The sequence below is a fragment of the Coturnix japonica genome, chromosome Z, assembly GCF_054131305.1.
Source record: "Coturnix japonica strain WE chromosome Z, WE-NBRP24, whole genome shotgun sequence".
NCBI classification, from domain to species: domain Eukaryota; kingdom Metazoa; phylum Chordata; class Aves; order Galliformes; family Phasianidae; genus Coturnix; species Coturnix japonica.
In genome coordinates, this window is record NC_140702.1 from 34332414 (window position 1) to 34353483 (window position 21070).

Below are 21070 nucleotides of genomic sequence, written 5' to 3' on the forward strand. Positions count from 1 at the left end.
TTAAAGGCAGTGAAGAAATAAAGGAAACAAAGGAACACTTATTTGGTGAGAGAATGATAGAAAACAAATTGATATTTTGTCTGCAATGTCATAAAGAAAGGACTAAATTTGAAGATAGACAAGGTTAAAGAAAGGTTAATACCAATAAAGGAAGAAGGATTGCAAAAACAACTGAGAGGAGATTTATGAAAGAATGCATTCCAGAGATTTGCAACTATGAATATTGCAGGGAAAGGAGTGTGGATGACAAACTGTTTAAAGAAGCAGTGAAGGCACTGGAATATTGGAGTTATATTTCCTCTGGAAGGTCAAAGAATCACCATACTGTAATGTCCAATAACCTAAACGAAGGAATGAGAAATACGAGGTTTCAGTTAATGTATAGAGAATGAAGGAGAAAAGCAAGCAATCCACAAATCACAATTCTTGTTTTGGACTACAGACCTGTATTTTCTCAACCTTGTTTTGATTAACACCAGAATGAATACAACCCTACAGAGCTGCTTAACTATTTTGGTAGTTTCTTTAATATTCAGTCATTTTTTCCATTTTGAAAATAATCCCCTAGGAATTCTTAGGAACTGGTTTTCTGTGACAGAGATCAGCTACACTGAAGAAATATAATAATCAAAGACATGAAGACCAGGCTTGTGAAATAACTTACCTGACTGTGAGCAGCAGGTCGCAGAAAACATTCGGCAAATGCTTGATAGTGAAGATCATTGTGAAGGTTTCTTAAACTTATCTAAGGATGACTTCACAGGACTGGGTTAAAACCTAAGAGTTATAACATCTCACTGTTCCATCCAACCTTCTTTTCCTGCATCTTATGGTTTGCTTGTTTGTTTGCTTGTTTGTTTATAGCTTATTACACGCCGGATATTTTTGGGTTTGACAGAGATTATTCTGTCTTTTGATGGAAAGGCATAAGATATACATAAGATGAAATGGCAATCTCCTTTTTTAAACAAAACTATGCCAGTTTGGTAACTGTGCTTCTATTTTTAACATGCGTCTGTTTCATCCAGATGATAAAATGCAATCCTAAGAGAAATTTATCCACTTATATGCTTACAGTTTTTCCTTGTACTCTCCCTCTTGCAATCTATCCCAGGGACAGTGACTGTGTTTTGCTGCGTCTTTTGAGCAGCTACTACATGGCAACATTTTGCTTTTGTCTTACTGATCTTTTTCTGAGTATTTTATTATCATCATTTTATGAAAAGTTGAGGCATATCTCTCATGTATATGAATTTTACTTGATTTCAACATTTCTGTGCTTAATTGAATAAGCAATAATAAACTGCTTTACTTGAAACATTTTACTGTTCCGTGGGCTTGCTTGAAATTTTAGCTTTAAGAAGAGCTTAACTTTCTCCTGGATCATAAAATCATAAAATCATAGAATTACCCAGGTTGGAAAAGACCTTGAAGATCATCAAGTCCAACTGCAGCCTAACCATGGTACCCTAACTCTAACAACCCTCTGCTAAATCATATCCCTGAGCACCACATCCAAACACATCCAGGGATGGCGATTCAACCACCTCCCTGTGGAGCCTATTCCAGTACTTAACTACCCTTTCTGTAAAGAAGTGTTTCCTAATATCCAACCTAAACTTGCCCTGATGCAACTTGAGGCCATTTCCCCTCGTCCTGTCACTTGTCACCAGTGAGAAGAGACTTGCCCTGCTCTCACTGTGAGCACCTTTCAGGTACTGGAAGAGGGCGATAAGGTCTCCCCTCAGCCTCCTTTTCCCCAGACTAAACAGCCCCAGCTTCCTTAGCCTCTCCTCGTAGGGCTGATTCTCCAAGCCCTTCACGAGCCTCGTTGCCCTTCTCTGGACCTGCTGCAGTACCTCCATGTCTTTCCTGTGCTGAGGTGCCCAAAACTGAACACAGTACTCGAGGTGAGGCCTCACCAATGCCAAATACAGGGGCAGGATGACTTCCCTAGTCCTGCTCACCACACCATTCCTGATACAAGCCAGGATTCCATTGGTCTTCTTGGACAGCTGGGCACACTGCTGGCTCATGTTCAGCCAAGTGTCCATCAGCACACCAAAATCCCTTTCCTTCAGGCAGCTTTCCAGCCACACCTCCCCAAGCCTGTAGGGTTGCCTGAGCTTGTTGTGACCAAAATGCAGGACCCAACACTTGGTCCTATTGAAACTCATGCCATTAACCTTGTCCCATCAATTGAGTCTATCCAGGTCCCTCTGTAGAGCCCTTCTCCCCTCAGGCAGATCAACACTCCCTCCCAACTTAGAGCCGTCTGCGAACTTACAGAGGGTGCACTCAATCCCCTCATCCAGATCATCGGTGAAGATGTTAAACAGAAGCGGCCCCAGCACTGAGTCCTGGGGGACGTCACTCGTGACCGGATGCCAACTGGATTCCTCTCCATTGACCACAACTCTCTGAGCCTGGGGACATTGTCAAAGGCCTTAATGAAGTCCAGGTAGACGACATCGACAGCCTTACCTTCATCTACCAAGTGGGTCACCTTGTCATAGAATGAAATCAGGTTAGTCAGGCAGAATCTACCATTCATAAACCCATGCTGACTAGGCCTGATCCCCTGGCTGACCTTCAGTTGATCCATGATGATAACCGAGATTATCTTTTCCATAACCTTCCTGGGCACCGAGGTGAGACTGATGGGCCTGTAGCTGCCAGATTCATCTTTCCAACCCTTTTTGAAGATGGGCATCACATTCGCCAGCCCCCAATCCACCGGGACATCCCCAGTCAGTCAAGACTGCCGAAAAATGATCGAGAGTGGTTTGGCAACCACATCTGCCAACTCCCTCAGCACTCTAGGGTGCAGACAATCCGGCCCCATGGACTTGTAAACATCCAGCTTTCGGAGCAGGTCCAGAACCATCTCATAGCAGATCATGCTGGGCTCATTCTGTTCCCCCTCACCATCTACCAGCGCAGAGGGCTGTGCTCCCAGGGAGTTACAAGTGTCACTATTGAAGACCGAGTCAAAGAAGGTATTAAGTACCTCAGCCTTATCCCAATCCTTGGTGACCAAGTTGCCCTCAGAATCCAACAAGGGATGGAGATTTTCCCTAGCCTTCCTCTTGCTGTTGATATATTTAAGTTCTGAAGAAAAATTCATCGCAATTTCTAAATTTGATAACCTCACTTGTAATAATCTTTTAATAATCTTTTAATTTAATAATCCTTTAATTATTGTAATAATTACTTGTAATAAATAAATAATAAGTTTGCAAAGTAAAAATATACTAAAGGCTTTCAGTGGCTGAGGTTTAGAGTTCATTGATGTACTGTTAATGATGTTGGTAATTTCATTTTCCAAAATTTAATGCTTCGTATCCTGACATGTTTGAATAATCATGTAAATCACAAGAGAATATAAAGCTTTGTAGCTGCATTTTGATTCTGAACAGGTAGTTTCCCAAACCTCCAAACGTCTTTAAATTTGTTCAGGCATGATCTTTATCACATTTTGTTGATTTGCACCTGCTTGGTGCCAATAAAATCAGTTTTATTATCTTAATTTTGGCTAGAGCTTTTCAGGTGATAGGATGTGTAGACTCCTCACCTAGTAGAGGAGTGTAGCCTGGCAGCAAGGCTTTGAACTAAACAGTATTCTATGAAGATACTTAGCATGTTTACTTCAGGTAAGGGGTCTGAAGACATTTTGTCTGGTAAAGCGCATTTGTAGAAGCAGCATTTCTTCAACTGTTAAAGCGGCACAGGCTTTTTAGCTAATGACTATACCGTGTACAAAATATATTGCATATGTGGTAGTCACGTGCACTGATAAATTATATTTACCATACACCTTTGAGTATCTCGCCTGCAGTTTGTCCCATTAATCTATTTTCCCCAAGTATTCTAGTATTCCAAACCTCTGAGCAGCTTCAAACTTTTTTTTCCCCAAAAACCTGTCAAAGATGGATTTCTTTCTTTTCTCCAAAACTGTTTTTTTTTTTCTTACTAAATTAGTACTATCCAAAAGACAACAGGATGAGATTTTGCCCTGAACCAAAGTGTATTATCTGATATACCACATCAAAGTGCAGAACATCACAAGCAGCTTTTGCCACATGCCTAAGTAAAGAGGAAATTGCTAGGTTCTCAAGAGAAATCCTTTCTGACATGTTTAGATTTTCAAGCCAGCATTCTCATCTACAGCAGTGCTACCTCTGGTAAGTTTTAAAAGAATCAATTTTTGGAAGGTTCAAATATTTACTACTAGTAATTCTCCCTGTGAAATCATACAGTTGAGTTAGTGGTATACTTACTAGTACCTGCTGTTAAAGTCCAAGGCTATGAGAAAGAGTCCAAACAATATTTGTGAACATTCAGATGTACTGCATTTATTATATGTACTAGAAGGGCAAACCGAATTTGAAATGTCTGAAGTAGCATAACATTTGTATTAGCATTCACTTGATCTGCACTGTACTACCAAAGTAATTATTCAAATCAATGCCACTTTTTTTTTTTTTTTTTTTTTTTTTTTTTCCCCCCTACTTAAAATAAGGGTCATTTGAAGGTAATACTAGCAAGTGTTTTTTTCCACATGTGCAAATTTAAGCATATTAGTCATTTGGTATGAGTTTCACTCCTAATTTTAAATATCTGTCTTCTACACTCTTTCTCATGACTTTCTTAAACTTCTTTTTTTTCCTTTTTTTTTTCTTTTTTTTTTTTCTTCCCCTTTTTTTCTTTTCCTCCTGGGTTTATTTTTCACAGCTTCTATTATATTACTATGATCTTTGGCCATATGCTTGGGTGTGCATGCAAATGGGAATACTGATCCTTTCACAGGAAGAAGAAAACTCACTCTGATAATAGTATAAGCATTAGGCTGATCATCAATGGCAGTTTTTTGCTACTCTCTTGACTATGGGACAGAAATAGATGACCACTGTACATGCCCAGTCAGAAATATAAAAAATGATATTAATGAACCTATTGCACTCAAAATTATTTCACTGTGTCAGAACAGTTTCTACAATTAAATAATGAATTTTGTTGACATTTAAGGAAGTATTGACAAAATTGATCATAGAAAACAAACAAAAATTCTCTCGTGTTTTTATTTGACACAAAAGGGAAGGCACAGAATGACTGGAGACTTGTATGAGTTATGAACTGGACTCACAGAGTGAATATGGGTGTTACACCCAAAGCTCTGAGCTGTGCTGTGCAGATGTGCTGGTTGTGTGGGAAACATCCTAGCCAGTTTGCCTTGGTGGATTGCCTGATGAGCAAATGCTCTTTCCCAAAAAAGTACTCTGGAGCTTCTACAGCTGAGCCATTCTAATTCATCAGGTGCTAGCAATTCAGTAATACTAAATGAAGAAAAGTAATGTAGGAATCATGGAGATACTACTATATAGGACAGGCTGAATTTATACTTGTATGAGAGGAGATTGTGTCTCATTTTACAGAAAATTAAAAGCACCAGTGAATGGAAAAGATGACACATTACACAGAACTGAATAGAAGGCTATAAAAGCTGAATGAAAGTAACAAATTTGCAGTTTTTATCCACTTTAGCTTATGTTCAAAGAGGAAAACAACTTTGGCAGTGCTGGACCAATGTTTATGCAGAGGTTAAATCTTCGTGAATATTAATAAATATTAGTATTTATAAGCCTGCTAATTCCGACTAATTGTTGGTAGAACAAAAAGTTTGGCAAAAATGTTGCAGCTATTTCCCACAAGTTTCTTATAGAATCACAGAATCATAGAATGGCCTGGGTTGAAAAGGACCTCAAAGATCATCTAGTTTCAATACCCCTACTATGTGCAGCGTCATCAGCCACCAGACCAGGCTCCCCAGAGCCACATCCAGCCTGGCCTTGAATGTCTCCAGGGATGGGTCATCCACAACCTCCTTGGGCAACCTGTTCCAGTGCATCACCACCTCTGCGTGAAAACCTTCCTCCTAATATCTAACCTAAATTTCCCATGTCTCAGTTTAAAAACATTCCCCCTTGTTCTATAACTGTCAACCCTTGTAAACAGCCATTCCCCTTCCTGTTCATATGCTCTCTTTAAGGACTGGAAGGCCGCAATGAGGTCTCCCTGCAACCTTCTCCAAGCTAAACAATAGTTCCCTCAACCTTTCTTCACAGGAGAGATGCTCCAGCCCTCTGATCATCTTAGTGGCCCTCCTCTGGACTTGTTTAGTGCTCATCTTCGTACTGAATATGAATGTTTCATCATATATTGCAGCTCTTTTAAGTTACTAATCAGTCACTTTTTAACAACTTGAGGACATGCTGCTCTGTGTATTTCTTTCAAAACCTGATCTTTATTTAACCCCAAAATTCTTACCTACAGTATTTCAGTGCTCATGCTATTCACACATTTCAACACAGGCTACAAGACCTGTTGGTGTTGACAAAACAGACAGGTTTTAGCAAATTTTGCGCTTAAGCTTAGGCTGACCTGAAAGGTCAAAATTGACTTTATTCCTTGACAATCCACAAGCTGAACCACGGGCAGGCCTACCCATCTACCTAGGCCACCACATCATCCCTAACCCACCCATCCCAACAGCCACGGAGCCCAGTTCACCCTCAGACATGCACACAGGTCCCACACAAGTTTTAGTGCTGGTGCACTGGGAGTGGCGTCTGTGGACATAGAAAACTAAAACTTCTGGGCTCTCGGTGACAAGATTGATTAGCCAGCATTTCAACACACGCAAAGCAAACGGGAACGGGAAACCTGAGCGAAATAAGCGCCCACGCAGCCAGCCGACCCCCAGGCCGCCCCGCGGAGCCCGCACCAAACCACATCACTTCCCCGCCGGCTCCGCCCCCTGCGCACGCGCGCGGCGCTCACAGCCGGTAAGCGCGGCGGCAGAACGCGCGAAAATTCCAAAGCGGCGGCGCGAGCCGGGCTGCGGGGTAAGCGGCGGGGAGGGGGCGGGGCCGGGGGCGGGGGCTGCGGGCAGGAAGGAAAAAGAGGGGAAGGGAAGAAAGGGAACAACGCTCTTTTCTCGCCCCTTACCCGCCGGTTCCCCGTCGGTGGTCGGCGGCGCCCCGCTGCGGGGAGATGGCGTGGCTGGAGGGTCCGCGCATGCGTTTTGAGGGAGTGGTGAGTGGCAGACGGATGTCTGTCTGTCTGTCTGTCTGTCTGTTGGGTCCGTGCTACCCATTGCTGCCCGTGTCCTCCCGCTTCCCCTTCCTTAGAGAGGCTGTGAAAATGGAGCAGTAAAATGCTACAGCACGTGCTTAGGGACTTGGGTTCCTAACGGGCTCGCAAGAGGGGTGTAGAGTTCATGGCTCTGTTCCTGATCCAACAGATGTCCAGCTTTTGTGCTGTGCAGTCTGATGCGGGCAGGCATCTGCTCCAGTGGAACAACTGCAGGGCAGTGTGTTTTTATGGTGCACCTGTAGGCGTACAACGGGGTCTATAGTATATATGTGCCAGCATATGTATGCGATTTTCACTGTACCTGAGGTAGGTGGATGACATATTTGACCCCCCATTAAAGAGTAGGGAAGGAATAGGCCATTTTGGGCTTAGGATCACAGTTGTGCGTAATTGAATCACAGATTTCACTCAGGCATTTTCCAGGTCACTATTTTTGGTGTGGAAGTATAGTTAAAATGAGATAACAGCTCTAGTGCTATATTTGAGTGATGAATCCTACTTTAGGTTAACTGGGGGGTATCATGCTCTAGCCATAGGCCTTTGAATACATGCGGACTGTGGAGAATTTGGTGACTTTTCCTACATATTAATAATTAATATTTTGAAGCTTTTTTTTTCTTCTTTTCCCCCCATTTCAAAATCCTTGTTTTTATTTATTTATTTATTTGTAAGAAAAGGAGCTTTCCTGTCTGTTACCATCAAACCAAACCATCTGCTTTCTTCATTGCCTTGCTTTTTCATTTATTTATTTATTTACTTATTTATTGCATTTATGTTCATATTCTCTGCCTGAGGTTAAAAAATTGTGTTACAGCGTAACTCGTATGGTATTTCCAGCAGAGTTTGAGATATTATGAAGTTATGTTGTAAGCTGATGTCAACGAAAATCTCCTTCCTATTAAATTCTGACACTGCTGGAAAGCCCACTTTGTTGACTCTGTTTTTTGCAGCCATGCGGTGCATTTTTCCTCCGTTTGTTTGTTAACCACTGCCATCTCTTGGATAGAAGCAGGCATGCCGATCGTTCATCACAGTGTGTTTCCTCTAGTGGCTCAGAGGAGGCTTGTCTTTGAAAATACAGTCACTGGGAGTCTGAAACAGACACTGAAGTATGTATTTTTAGTTACAGGTTCAGTCAAGATTTAATGATCTTTTCTGTGCTTTTTTTAGTTTCCTATGAAAATAGGTCCTCTGTGGTTTGACATCTTCTTACCTACTGAAAATTGAATGTATCAGCCAGTTTTAGGTATGGGACAGAAGCCTTAAAAGCAATTATTTTCCTATGTATTTTCTAGAAATTGCGTACAGAGTGAAACAGACTGTGATAAGTGGAACTCTTTTATTCCATATTTTATTTGGCAATAGTCCTCCGACCTAGTGATCCCATACATATGGGCCAGCTGGCTTCTCTATATGTTAACTATAGGATGCTGTCCTTTCAGGCTGGAAGTGTCAGAAGAGACACCAGTATGAGTTTGTTTTTTATCTGTAACTGAAGTTATAGATTGTGAAGTAAAATGAAGTTACCCATTTGAAAGTGGACAGTTGTTTTCCTCAAAAGGAAGTGACCTTTTACGCTCAGTACTCTCGAGCTACCATCCCCTAAGCTGTCCATTAAACCGGTTTTCTTTCTTTTTCCCTAAAATGTATGTTACAGTATGTTGACCTACAGTTGTGAAGGTGCTGCTTTTGACCAAGAATTATTCCAAAACATGAGTGACAAGCTTTGTAATGGATGAAACAACTGTTTCCTGAAATTAGTCAGAAAATGTTACAGTTCTTCTTTTATGTGGAGATGTTTTGGGTATTTACCAGAAAACTCAAATATTGTACGAAATAAAAAACCTTCAGTATGTAGGGTGTTTTTTTGTTTTGTTTTGGTCTTTTTAAGGTGTATAAGATGCTTTATAACAAACTGCTCAGAAAAAAATAGGTAAAAATATGGCATGGTTAGAAGAGCTTGCAGGAGAGCAGCTGCTGTTACTCATGTAAAATCTTAAATTAAACAACTTTTGCCAAAGTTGGTATTCTCATATCTATTTTTCTGGTTAACGTAAATAACTACTATTATTGTTGATGTTGCTAAAATGGTAACGTTCATTAAGAAGTCTGTATTTTCTTTTATGTAGCTTTGGAATTTAAAAAAAAAAAAAAAAAAAAGCAAAAAAAACTTTCTGTCTTGACACTTAGTGGCAAATTCCACCAATTGTTTTAGGACCAAATAGTGAAATAATTTTCAAAATTACAGGAATGTGGAATATACTAAATGTTTTCTGTAACAGTATATTGTTCTGTCCCAGTAACTTTCTGGCTATTTTGAAAGTGTTTAAAACTTAGTAAGACTAATAATCATAGATGTTGTTAATAAGGTAATTGATCAAGGCTATGCATAGCCTGGACTTTTACTTATTTGTAATATATAGAAAGTGATTTTCAGGTGGCTATGACAAATGGTATACAATAATCATTATTTGTATCTCTGATACAAAAATAATAATGAGTATTATAATCATAAATAGAAAAACTTATATTAATGTAATACTATTAATTTAAATCTTCTAAACACCAGAATTTTTGAGTTAGTGTCTGTTTAACTTCTTTTAAGGGGTCTTTGATCTGTAATGGTAAGAAATGGACTTTTAACCAAGAGTTGTTTCTGTTAATTTTTTTTAAACTGTCAGCCTTATCAGACAGATTTGTGACATTTGACTTCTCTATGTATTTTGTTGTTGTTTTAGGTATTTTAACTTCTAATAGAAATTCTGCAGATAAGTAGTTATCTGAGTTATAGATGCATAAACTTATCAGTTACGAATTGAATAGATGCTGTTGGTCACAATTTAAAGACTTGCCCAGATACAATGTGCACTGCGTCAGTTATGGTAATCTGAGGATCTGAAAGTCCACTGAGGATTTTGTGGTTCTTTCAGAGGAGTACATTTCTTGTTCTTGGAAAGTGTGCAAATTGGATGTTTTTAAATGTCCTGCTTCAGTTTGTTTAAAACAATACAACAACAACAGCAAAGAAAACAAGAAAAGTAGTCTGCAGTTTGAATGCTGGAAATTAGAGCAGTACTAACAGGCTTCTGCAGAGGCAGAGTAGAAAAAGCCCTGGAAAACTGATCAGCTTCTTCAGTGTTGTATGTTGTGTTAGAAATGGAAATAGCACTCCAGGCATCTGAATCCTGGAACCAAACTGCAGGGTTGCAGTTTGGATCCTCCCTACTGGTAGTTTTCCTAAATATATTAAATTTATAAAACTACATTAACTCTGTGATAGTATTGAAATATTCCGTGTAATTGCTGTGATGAGAGTATCCTGATATACAACTAAATCAGTATATATTGTTAGGTCATGATTAGATTAGATGGTCTTTAAGGTCTTTTCCAACCTGAGTGATCCCATGATTCTGCGTGGGTGTCCAAGGAGAACTGGCCAGGAGGTGTATTGCTGTGTAATATTGTTCTCACGTTATGCCTTAAAATTGGTCATCTTCTGTCAGGTGACCCAAACTGGTAAGTAACTCTCCTCCTATGAAGCACCAAAAATATACAGCTTTAATTTCTTACCACGTATGGCATTGTTAGATTGTACCTTTTTTTTTTTTTTTTAAATGATCAGATGGGACAAAAAGTCTTACTGGTAAATCACAGGATCTACTATTAGCACAGTGAAAAGCACACAGGCACAGAATATGCAGGAATAATTGACTTAATTCCCCCGATGAGTGCCTCGAGGGTTTTGATGTTAGTGCTGTGTCTCCAGTCTAGCTGCCTGCACAGTCAATTGTTCCTGCAGTTCAAGTTTGATTCACTGAAAGCCTTTGCTCTCTATGTTTCTGAGGAACTTATCTCTTCTTATTTGCAAAGAATGAATAGGCTGATTTAATGCCTGTGAATAGCATGAAAACTTGTCAATGGACTCAAGGGACAAATGTCTGTGGGAGTGTGTTAAAATAATGTACAACAAAAAGGTGTAAATGTTGATTTGGGTGTCATGAAGTTATTTTTTTATTCTTCTGAAGAATACATTTTTCTCTTTCTGTCGGGTGTACTTAGGGCTATAAATACATCTTTATTCAGAAGTGGGTTTTTTGTTGGTTTTTGTTTTGCGGGTTTTTTTTCGGGTTTTTTTTCTGGTTTTTTTTTTTTTTTTTCCTCTTTTTTTCTTTTTTACTTTGAAGCAATTTCTGATTGTGGGTAATTGAAGAGAGAAGGCAGGAGCGTCTGGCAAGTTTTTCTTAGGCTTAAAAGAATTGTTCTTTCATTTGCAGACACACTGATACTGTGTATGGACTGTGAACTCGGAATTAGTGGCCTCAACTGACGTTAAACGTGTCATTTTTTCTTACACTTACCACGCTGAGTCCATACAAAATGTGATAAAGTCTGAAAATACTTTCCATGTTTGTTGTGTGTTTTCTTTTGGGTGTATCATTGCCCTTCACCAGTGCAACTGCTGTGCCATGTAAATATTCTATGTTTGAGAAGCTTAAGTTGAATAGTAGCCTATACTTGAGGAAACCCTTGACGAATAGTTGTGGTTAATGGATGAGAAAGTATGAGGCCTCTGTCTATTACTTCCTGACATTTGTTTCCTTAGTGACTCTGAACAAGTTGTTTGCTGTTTGTGCCTCTGTTTCCTTGCAATTAGCATAGTTATCTAAAAGTACTTTAATGATGTAGAGCTGAAGTTTCAATTAAAGGGACCTTCTTCATTACTACTTACTACTGTAATTAATAGAGATTCTTTTTTCAATAAACTTTTTGGAAAAATAATTCACTTTGTAAAAGCAAGTCAATTATATACATTGCACAGTTAGCATTGTGTGACATTACCATAAGCTGTGTTTTCAGTAATGTTCAAATGCTTGTGCTTGAGAGTTTGGACCATGTGTCTCCTCATATTTTTGTGTAAGTCAGGGGTAAAACATGGATTTAACAAAGTTGCCCAGCTATTAAAGAAACATAATTGTTGCAATTTAATAGACTAGTCATTCTTTTCTATGTCTAGATAGACTGACTGCTCATTCTTTTTTGTTTTGTTTTACTAATGGTGAAACAAGATATTTTTGAAATGCGCTACCAATTTGCGGAATCTCCTGCATAGTCCAGTTGCAGGAAGATGACTTCATGTCAGGAGCTTTTTTAGGCTTTATTTCCCTAGTAATTGTAATGGGTACAGGTAGAAATGAACTTTGTTCCTTGCTATCCTAGAGTGAAGTAGTATGTTGTTGTCTGTTCCATTACAGACCAATATTCTGATTTGCTGTGTTCAATTTACTCTTCAATGTTTTCTACTTAGCTTGGAAAGGAAATTACTGCATTTTTATTCCCCCTCTGTGCTGGTAGTAGAGTATTCAAACTCTGGAATAGAAAAATGATGTATATTCCATGATGAAAATGAAATGATCTCTAGCTAAGGGTTTGTTGTTTTTTGTTTGGTTGGTTTTTGCTGAGGAATTACTTTCCAAGGAAATAGTTTTTTTCTGTATTCCACTTAAGCAATATAAAATTAAATGTTAATTGGAGAGGATTTCTTTCTGAGGATGTAGAGAAAAGGATAGTGAAAGTCTTTTATACTTCTGAATTTACAGTGAAATTGCATAACTGAGAATTTAAGCAGGAGGAGATGGTGATAACGACATGTAAATGTTTAGCTGAGAAAGTACAATTTGTATTTGGCACAAAAATGACTCTGCGTGTGTCATTACAGTTCATTCACATTTGTGCATTGGCTTACGTAAAGCTTTGTTAGAGTATACTGTTTGTCAGAAGAAGATAATGGAAACTTAAGCCAAAGTTACTATCACATAATCCATGAGATACAGAGAGATGCATTAGCTGGCAAATAGGGTTTAGGAGAAATGATGCAAATGGTAAATTTCATCTTACAGGGATTTGTTGTTATTGCAAATTTAGTTGATATTGCCAACTTGGTGAACCTTTATTAGGTGTGTAATATCAGTGCTATCAATTTAGGCTACATTAATACTGGGTAAAAAAATAAAATTGGCTGCTGATGTAAAAAGAATGAGAATTTATTTCCTTACCATGTAACCTGCTTAAAAAAAGGTGTAACATTATATAGTGTTAAGAATATTGATATCATAGGCTCATGCAGTTTATTTGTGATATTATTAGCTATAGTGAAGGTAAACTGGCATATACAATGATTAGACCATTTATGGAAAGGGGTAAAACAGATTACTTCTGTGCTCACAGATATTCTTCAGAATCAGTTCTACCTCCTGCAATTTGTGGACTGAACCAGATATTCTGCATGTCTGGAGTTTATTCTTTGCATTTTTTTCTTGGCTATTGCCAAATAGGTTGGCTGATAAGGAATTGGTATGATTGAAAAGAATCTGTCCAATAAAGTAAATCTGAGGATACTTTAACATTCAGCTTCATTATCCCCACCCTCCTCCTCACTATGTTTATCCCTCAAGTGCTACAATGAGTGTTATCTCATTGCAGTGACTTGAGTGTTAGTAAAATATCTCAGGTTTTCTGCTTAGATTGTGCAATATGTTTAAGCTTTGTTGGGGAAATACATTGAAAGAAGATGCTGCACTCCACCATCATTTCTAGGAGGTCAGTAAGATGTGTTCTTGTCTGTGCTTTTGTTAGCTGTGCTCAGTGAGTCATTTCTAGCTTCTGCTATGTTTTGTTATGTATTTTTACCATTCTGTGGTGCATCACGGTGAAAGACTGATCAATCTGATGTGAAAGAAAAAGTAGTTGAATAGTGAGCTAGCAGACCTGTTTCTTTCTAGTCTGGAGGATATATTGCTCTACATAATATCAGCATGCACCGCTCAAATCTGGGATTTCCTTTATGGCCTGGAAACAAATGTTCAGCTTCTACATGAATCTAATGCACTGCTTCATTACATGGACGGTTTTATGTGGACCTTACTGGATTTTGCTCTGATGCTGGAATTCTTTTATATTAGTGCCTCGTATTGGTCCATACTTTACTTGATCGCAGAAGAGCTTTATAGTGATATGATTTATTCTGTTGCATGTGACTTTTTCTTTCAGATACTAGCAATGTTGGACTCTTAATAACTCTGTTGCCGTTCTTATCCTTTTTTTTCTTTTTTTTTCTTTTTTTCTTTTTTTCTTTCTTTTTTCCAGCGGAGTCTTCCATTGGCTTGTTAACAGACTTTGTATTGATTTGTTGTCTAAAGACATAGTAATCTGCTTTGTGGGCTAGTGGCTGCATCTTTTGAGTATAGGAATAGTAATTAATGGCTTTGTTGTCCTGTTAAGATTCATTATGGAAAAAAGATTGATTATCTGAAAATTAGGCAATATCACTCCAAAATGTCTTTCACATCTTTTACTCTTCTCTAGGGTTAAAGATAAGAGTTGGATGGATATTCTAGGATATTATTTCTGCCTTTCACATGAGAGAAAGTTTTATTCTTAGGTAGCTCAGATGGAGAAGATCAGACAGAAGATCTACTGTTCCAAGAGAAGCCTTCCATTAGAATCAGAAAGTTTTAAAATTACCTTTTATGTTAAGTTATTACTGTTAACAAGGAAGGTTTATAAATAGTATTTTTTGTTCTGAATGTCATAGCCTGGTGAACAAGGAAAAGCCTATGATTTTGTAGCCCATTAGCAGGGCAGAAGAGTGGGAAGTGTTGTATTTTCCAAGCCTTGTAAAAATTGAAATTTTGTGTGAATCCCAGCAATGCAGTACGTGCTTCCCCAGGATGTCAGGTCTTTTCCAGTCTTGCGGAGTAACGTTAACACAACTGTAAATGCAACTTCGCAGTTTTTAATATTAATAGGAGTAAACTTGTGTCGGAGGTGTATGTATATACACAGATTGTTCATAAAAGTAATCTTATCAGTGGTCATATTCTGTTCAGTATGAGAACTGAGCTCTTTTCCCAGTGAGATGTGACAATGTAGTTTAGAAAGCAGGTGTAACAGCTGTTAAAATACAAGTACTATTTATCAGAGGAAACAAATACAGAGATGTAAATTACTAATTACCTTCTCTAAGAGATGAGTGATGTTGTCACTGTTTACATCAGCTTGATAACTATTTAATTTAATGGATTTTTCATCTTGCTTAGCTGGGTTTCGTTTCTTTAATTTGACAAATCTCTGTTGGTTTTGTTTCTGGAGGAAGATATATTTGCATGCAGATTGTTTTAATTAAGAAAGTCTGCATAAAAGCACACTGTTTTCTGTAATGACTATTTTTTCTTTCTGTAAAGTATATGTGGTTGCAACCACAAAGGGGAACAGGCAAGCTTGCTTTTTTTCTGAAGTTTTTAAATTAAAAAATCAACACTAGTCAGTACTGGATGTAAGCACACCATCCTTAATCAAAATAGAAATTGTTCAATAGATTATTCTTGATTGACACTGACTGCCAGTGAGTGTATGTTAGTCTTAACACCAACATATAAACCAGCCAATAAATCTGTTTTCTCAACGAAGAACACTAAAAAATAAGATGACAGAAGTAGTAGTATGTATATTTAATCTGCATGTAGTTTTTATTCAATTTGAGTCTTTCTGAAGTTTCTAAAAAATATTATTTTTTATCAACTACTACAACTTTCTTTTCTTTTTATACAACCCCAAAATAACATCTAGTAGGAATTAAATTTGTGATTTGTTTGCCGCTGCTGTTAAAACTTAAAAACGAGTTAATAGACTTCTCTACATTAATAGATCAGCCATGCTATATCATAACACAAGTAAGAGAGATTAAGTAATGAATCAAAGTCATGCTATCTTTTGATTATAAAATATATCCAGGTGTTTATCAATCTCCTGATATCTGTTAGAGGAAATAAGAATGAATAAGAAGACTGCTGTGCTTTTTAAAGTGTTAACAACCCTAAAAAAACATTTGGAATGTGGACTGTATAAATTCTGTTAGCTCTGTGGTGAACAGTTCTGCCTTGAGACTTTCAGCCCTGGTGTGGTATAAATAGTTTAACTGTTTTTCTGTTTTTTGTTTTGTTTTGTTTGCTTTTTTTTCCTTTACAAACTGCAGTTGTTGACGTTTATGATTTGAGAGAGGAGATGAAATAACATTAAATCAAGTGGTCTTTTGAGTGTGGAGCTACTTACCGCCAATTCATAACAAAGTACACAAATGAGAGCTTTGTACCATGAATGTAACTTTTCATCACTGCTATTAAGAAACCCTGATATTAAAGCAATGTTGTACATTAATGGTATCTCAAGGAGCTTGAAATGCTTTTACTTATTTAAAAATAATAACTGAATTTACAAGATTGAAGACCACCTAAGTAATAAAAGTTCAGCAGTAACTTTTGGTACTCTATTAAAGACAAAAGGGGGCACTGAAAGCTATGGAGGGTTTTTTCATAGAATTTTCTATGGCAGACAAATTCTTTCAGAGGAACTGTAATGATTCAGCAACTGCTGTTTCTCTTGATGTTTATTATAACTTATTCCTGAGTTTCAAGATTTGGACTTGTGAAGTTGCCTTGCTGTTGTGTGATTTTTATCTTGTTTGGTTTCATTTAGAAATATTCTGTTTGTAGAGAGTTTGTAGAGAGTTGCAGAGAAGTAGTCTTCACTCTTGCTACTTTACATACTGGATATACAGTTTTCATTATCAGACTTTACATATGGAGATTATTGCAGAGAAGTTTTCTGTCAAGCTTTGTTGGTGTCTCATTGGCTTTTGCAAATAGCTCTATGCTCAGCTTTGATGAATGGAATTGAATTATGTATTACATGGAAGTCTGTCTGAATGTGAATGATTAGGTGTATGTCTCTTGTGTACTGAGGACTCCTCATTTGATACAGTACGCCAGGTATGCCCTCACCAGAGCAGAATCAGCCCCCTTGACCTGCTGACACTTCCTCAGGTGCAGCCTAGCATATTGTTAGCTTTCTGGGCTGTGAGGGCACATTGCCGCCTCATGTCCAGTTTATAATCTACCAGTACCCCCCAATTCTTTTTCAGCAGGCTGCACGCAATCCTTTCATCCCCCAGCCTGTATTGATAGTTAGAGTTGCCTAGACCCAGGTGCAAGATCTTTGTTGAACCTTGTGAGGTATGGTACACCTGGGCCCCCTGCTCAAACCTGTCTATGTCCATTTGGATGGCATCCATATGTTGGCTGCACCCCGCAGCTTGTAGTCATCAACAAATTTGCTAATGGTTTGCTCAACCCCACTGTCAATGTTGTGGATGAAGATATTGAAGATATCCCAGCATTGACCCCTGTGGGAAACCACTCATCACTGATCTCTGTCCAGATGTTGAACCATTGACCACCACTCTCTGGACTCAATCCTGCAGCCAGTTCTTTGTCCATAGAACAGTCCAACCATGAAATCCATATCTTACCAGTTTGGAAAGAATAATGTTATGGGATGCTGTGTCAGAGGCCTTACTGAAGTCCAGATAAATTACATCAGTGGCTCTTCCCTTGTTCACTGATGGAGTAACATCATCAAAAAAGGCCATTGGGTTGGTCAAATAGGATTTGACATTGGTGAAGCCATGCTCATTCTCCTGTATCACCTCTCCCATCTTCTGTATGCCTTATTGTAGCTTCCTGGAGGATCTGCTCCGTGACCTTTCCTGGCACAGAAGTGAGACTGATAGGATGGTAGCTCCTGGGGTCATCTTTTGTACGCTTCTTAAAAAGTGGTGTGGTGTTGTCTTTTTTCCAGTCACCAGGGCCTTCACTTGATTGCCATGACTTTTCAAATATCATACTTGGTGACTACATCAGCTGATTCCCTCAGGACTCTGGGATGCATCTCATCAGGACCCATAGACTTGTGGATGTTCAGGTTCCTCTGGTGGTCACAAACCTGACCATCACTTACAGTGAGAGGATTGCTGCTTCCTTGATCACCTCCTATCAAACCAAGGGTTTTAAGTCTATGTGGCAAGTAGCTGTCAGAGAAGACTGAGGCAAAAAATGTTGTTAAATAATTCAGCCTCCTGCTTGTCTGCTGTCTTGCCCTTTCTGGTCAGGGTACCTGTAGAATCCTTTCTCCTCCTTCTTGGCATTTGTTGTCAAGTGTTAATTCAGTCTGGGCCTTGGTTTTTCCGGACCCCATCCCTACACAGCCTAGCAGCTTCCTTATAGTCCTCATGTGGTACCCTGTCCCTTTTTCCACTGCATGTGCATTTTCTTCTTGTTCTTCAGTTTGACTAGCAGGTCCTGGCTCATCTATGCCAGTCTCTACCTTCTTTTCCTGATCTGCTACACCTGGAGATGGTGAGTACTTGCATCCTGTGTAAAGTTTCCTTAAAGATCTGCCAGCTCTGCTCTGATTTCTTGCCCACGAGGACAGTTTCCCAAGGTGTTTTGTTGACTAACTCCATGAAGAGCTTTCCTGAAAATCAGCATCCCAGTTTTACTCTTTACCTACCTCATATCCCTCTGGAGCATGAACTCAACCACAGCATAGCCACTGCAGCACAGGTAGCCCCAGTCCTGATGTCTCCAATTGGTTTATTTGCATTCGTAAGCAACTGGTCCAGTACTGCGTTCACCCTGGCAGGGCCTTCTATTACTTGACTCAGGAGGTTATCCTTAATGCATTCCAGGAGCCTCTTGGGTTGCCTACAGCTTGCCGTGGTACTTTTCCAGCAAATATCTGGGTGGTTTAAGTCCCTCAGCAGGATGAGCACTTCCAATTGTGACACTTCCTGGAGGTAGCTGGAGGTAGAAAGCCTCATCAACAGGCTCTGCTTGATCTGGTAGCCTGTAGTGGACACCAGTCAGAAGGCTCCCTTTACTGCCTTGGTCTCTAACTGTCACCCACAGGCATTTGACTTGCTCATGGTTATTGTTTAGGGACAACTCTTCACATTCTATGCCTTCCATGATGTAGGTAGCAACACACCCATCCCTCCTTCCTTGCCTGTCCCTTCTGAACAGCTTGTAGCCATTGATAGCCACTTTCCAGTTGTGGGAATCATCCCAGTGGGTTCTGATGGTGGCAACTATATCGTGGTTTTCTAGAAGCACAGTAGCTTCCAGCTCCTCCCGCTTGTTTCCCAGGCTGTGTGCATTGATGTATAGGCACTTCAGCTGGGCAGCTGTTCTTGTCACCTCCTTAAAGAATTACTCCTTAATTCCTTTTAAATATTTCCCTTGATGCTCCCCATTGCCTTCTCCTATTGCCACAGCAGCCACTGCCTCATCATCATAAGGTTTCATATGTACTGCAGTGTTGCCAGCACCTCTCAAGGCAGATCTAGATTTTTGGCAGCTGATATAGGAATCCCAGCTAACTGAAAGTGACCTTGGGAATACATCTGACAGTATGACTGATCAAACTGGGTATGTGTTGTCTATAATTTCTGTAGCCCTTTTAGTTTATTGTGTACTTAGGCATATATGTTTAATTACATGTAATTAACTAGTAATTTTATATTTCTGCTGTTAATTAACGGTACATGTCATGACAGTTTATGATCTGAAACCTGTGTATTTGGTCTATTTAATTGTCATGTTTCCTATTTAATTGTGTTATTTATATATTTAGTAATTATTTAGTGAATACTTTCCCACAATGTTGAGGTGAAGACAGTTGTACATATTGTTAACAAAATTGATCTTGGGACCAGACACCATAAACAACTGAGAAAATCATTAAATAAAAATCATGCTATTATAACTAGTGTATGGGAAACCACAGCTTGAACCTCTGATTAATCAGCAGAGGTGAGTGTTGGGTCAGCTGTGGGAGCACAGGTGAGAGTAATTTAGCTGTGCTCCCAGAAGGGGTAGAGCTCGACTGCACCTCCTCTGAGACCTCATTTAAGGGCTGACCACCACCAAGGCAGCATCTCTTGGAGATTGCTCCCCAGTGGAGACTACCTCAGCTATCCGTTCAAGACATCAACATTGGTGAGTTTTTCTTTGCTAATAACCTTTGAATATTTACTATCATCTTTGTTAACATCTTTATATTAGCCACCCTTACAAACTAGAATGAGCACTTGTGATAAATTGCTTATGCCAGACAAAAAGAAATTTGTGAAAAAAAAAAGTTGTGATTGCTGCAAAATCGGCTGAGATTTCAGACTTCTGAGAAGAGGCTGTTCTTACACAGTCACTGCTACCCCACTGCACATCGTGGAACAGTACCTGTATGTGTCTGGTACAGGAGATAGGCTTGTTTGATTTTCTTAACTTGGTCCTCTGTTAGGATTTGTCTAATATGGGATCACCAAACAGGTTCACTAGTTTACTCAAACCTGTATTTAAGAACTAATACAGCTTCTGGCTGTATTAGTTCTTAAAGTTTTCATTATACTCTTTTGATGATAGGAAGTTTGCTAGTTGCAGCTGGATGTTTGACTTGTGATTTTGGAGAGCTATTGTGAAAATGTAGGCTGTTTTTAATGCTTTCTAACTAGTAAGGTCTTGGAGTGTTTTGAAGATCAGAGATGTTTTGGCCCTGTGTAGACTGGGAATGTAATAATGAAATAGCATGAGCTTTGCTTATATTGCCTTGAATATACTTAGGTCAAACGTACATTGAAGTGTTGTTATGGTTTTATGATGTGTATGATTGGTATTCCACATCATGACATCATGTAGTGCACTGGGAGGTGAAGAGTTAATGCTACAGTTATGTGAACTGTCAATAGCTTCGGGTACCTGGTTCTCTGAAGAGAAGAACAACTCCATCTCCCGGAAGGCTTTCACAGTTACATTTTCTGTATAGAGGGAAAGATAAAACTGCTCTTGTGTCATGAAACTGCCCTTTCTTTTACTGCTTGTCTTGGCAATATGTGCTCCCTATCATAGTCTCGTGCGGGTTGGAAGGGACCTTAGAGATCATCGAGTCCAGCCCCCGGGATTCGAGCCTCTGTGTAGCAGAGCGGCACTTCTACCACTTGCGCCACAGGGGGATTCGAACCCAGGGC

General features: G+C 39.1%; 1 protein-coding gene across 12 annotated transcripts in view; it reads left to right on the forward strand.

Annotated features, from left to right (window-relative positions):
• Positions 1–6838: 6838 nt before the first annotated feature.
• Positions 6839–21070, forward strand: part of FANCC (FA complementation group C) — a 74234-nt gene continuing 60002 nt past the window's right edge. For 5 of the 12 annotated variants that reach the window (XR_014939457.1, XM_015849274.3, XM_015849280.3 and 2 more), the window contains exon 1: positions 6839–7095. Coding sequence is in view for 4 of the 12 variants with exons in the window: in XM_015849274.3 (XP_015704760.2) it covers positions 7054–7095 (42 nt within the window). In the remaining 8 variants the exon portion in view is untranslated. Of the gene's footprint in view, positions 7096–8105; positions 8265–21070 lie in introns of those variants that run through there. The other 7 variants (XM_085529089.1, XM_015849278.3, XM_085529091.1 and 4 more) reach the window with 4 other exon arrangements.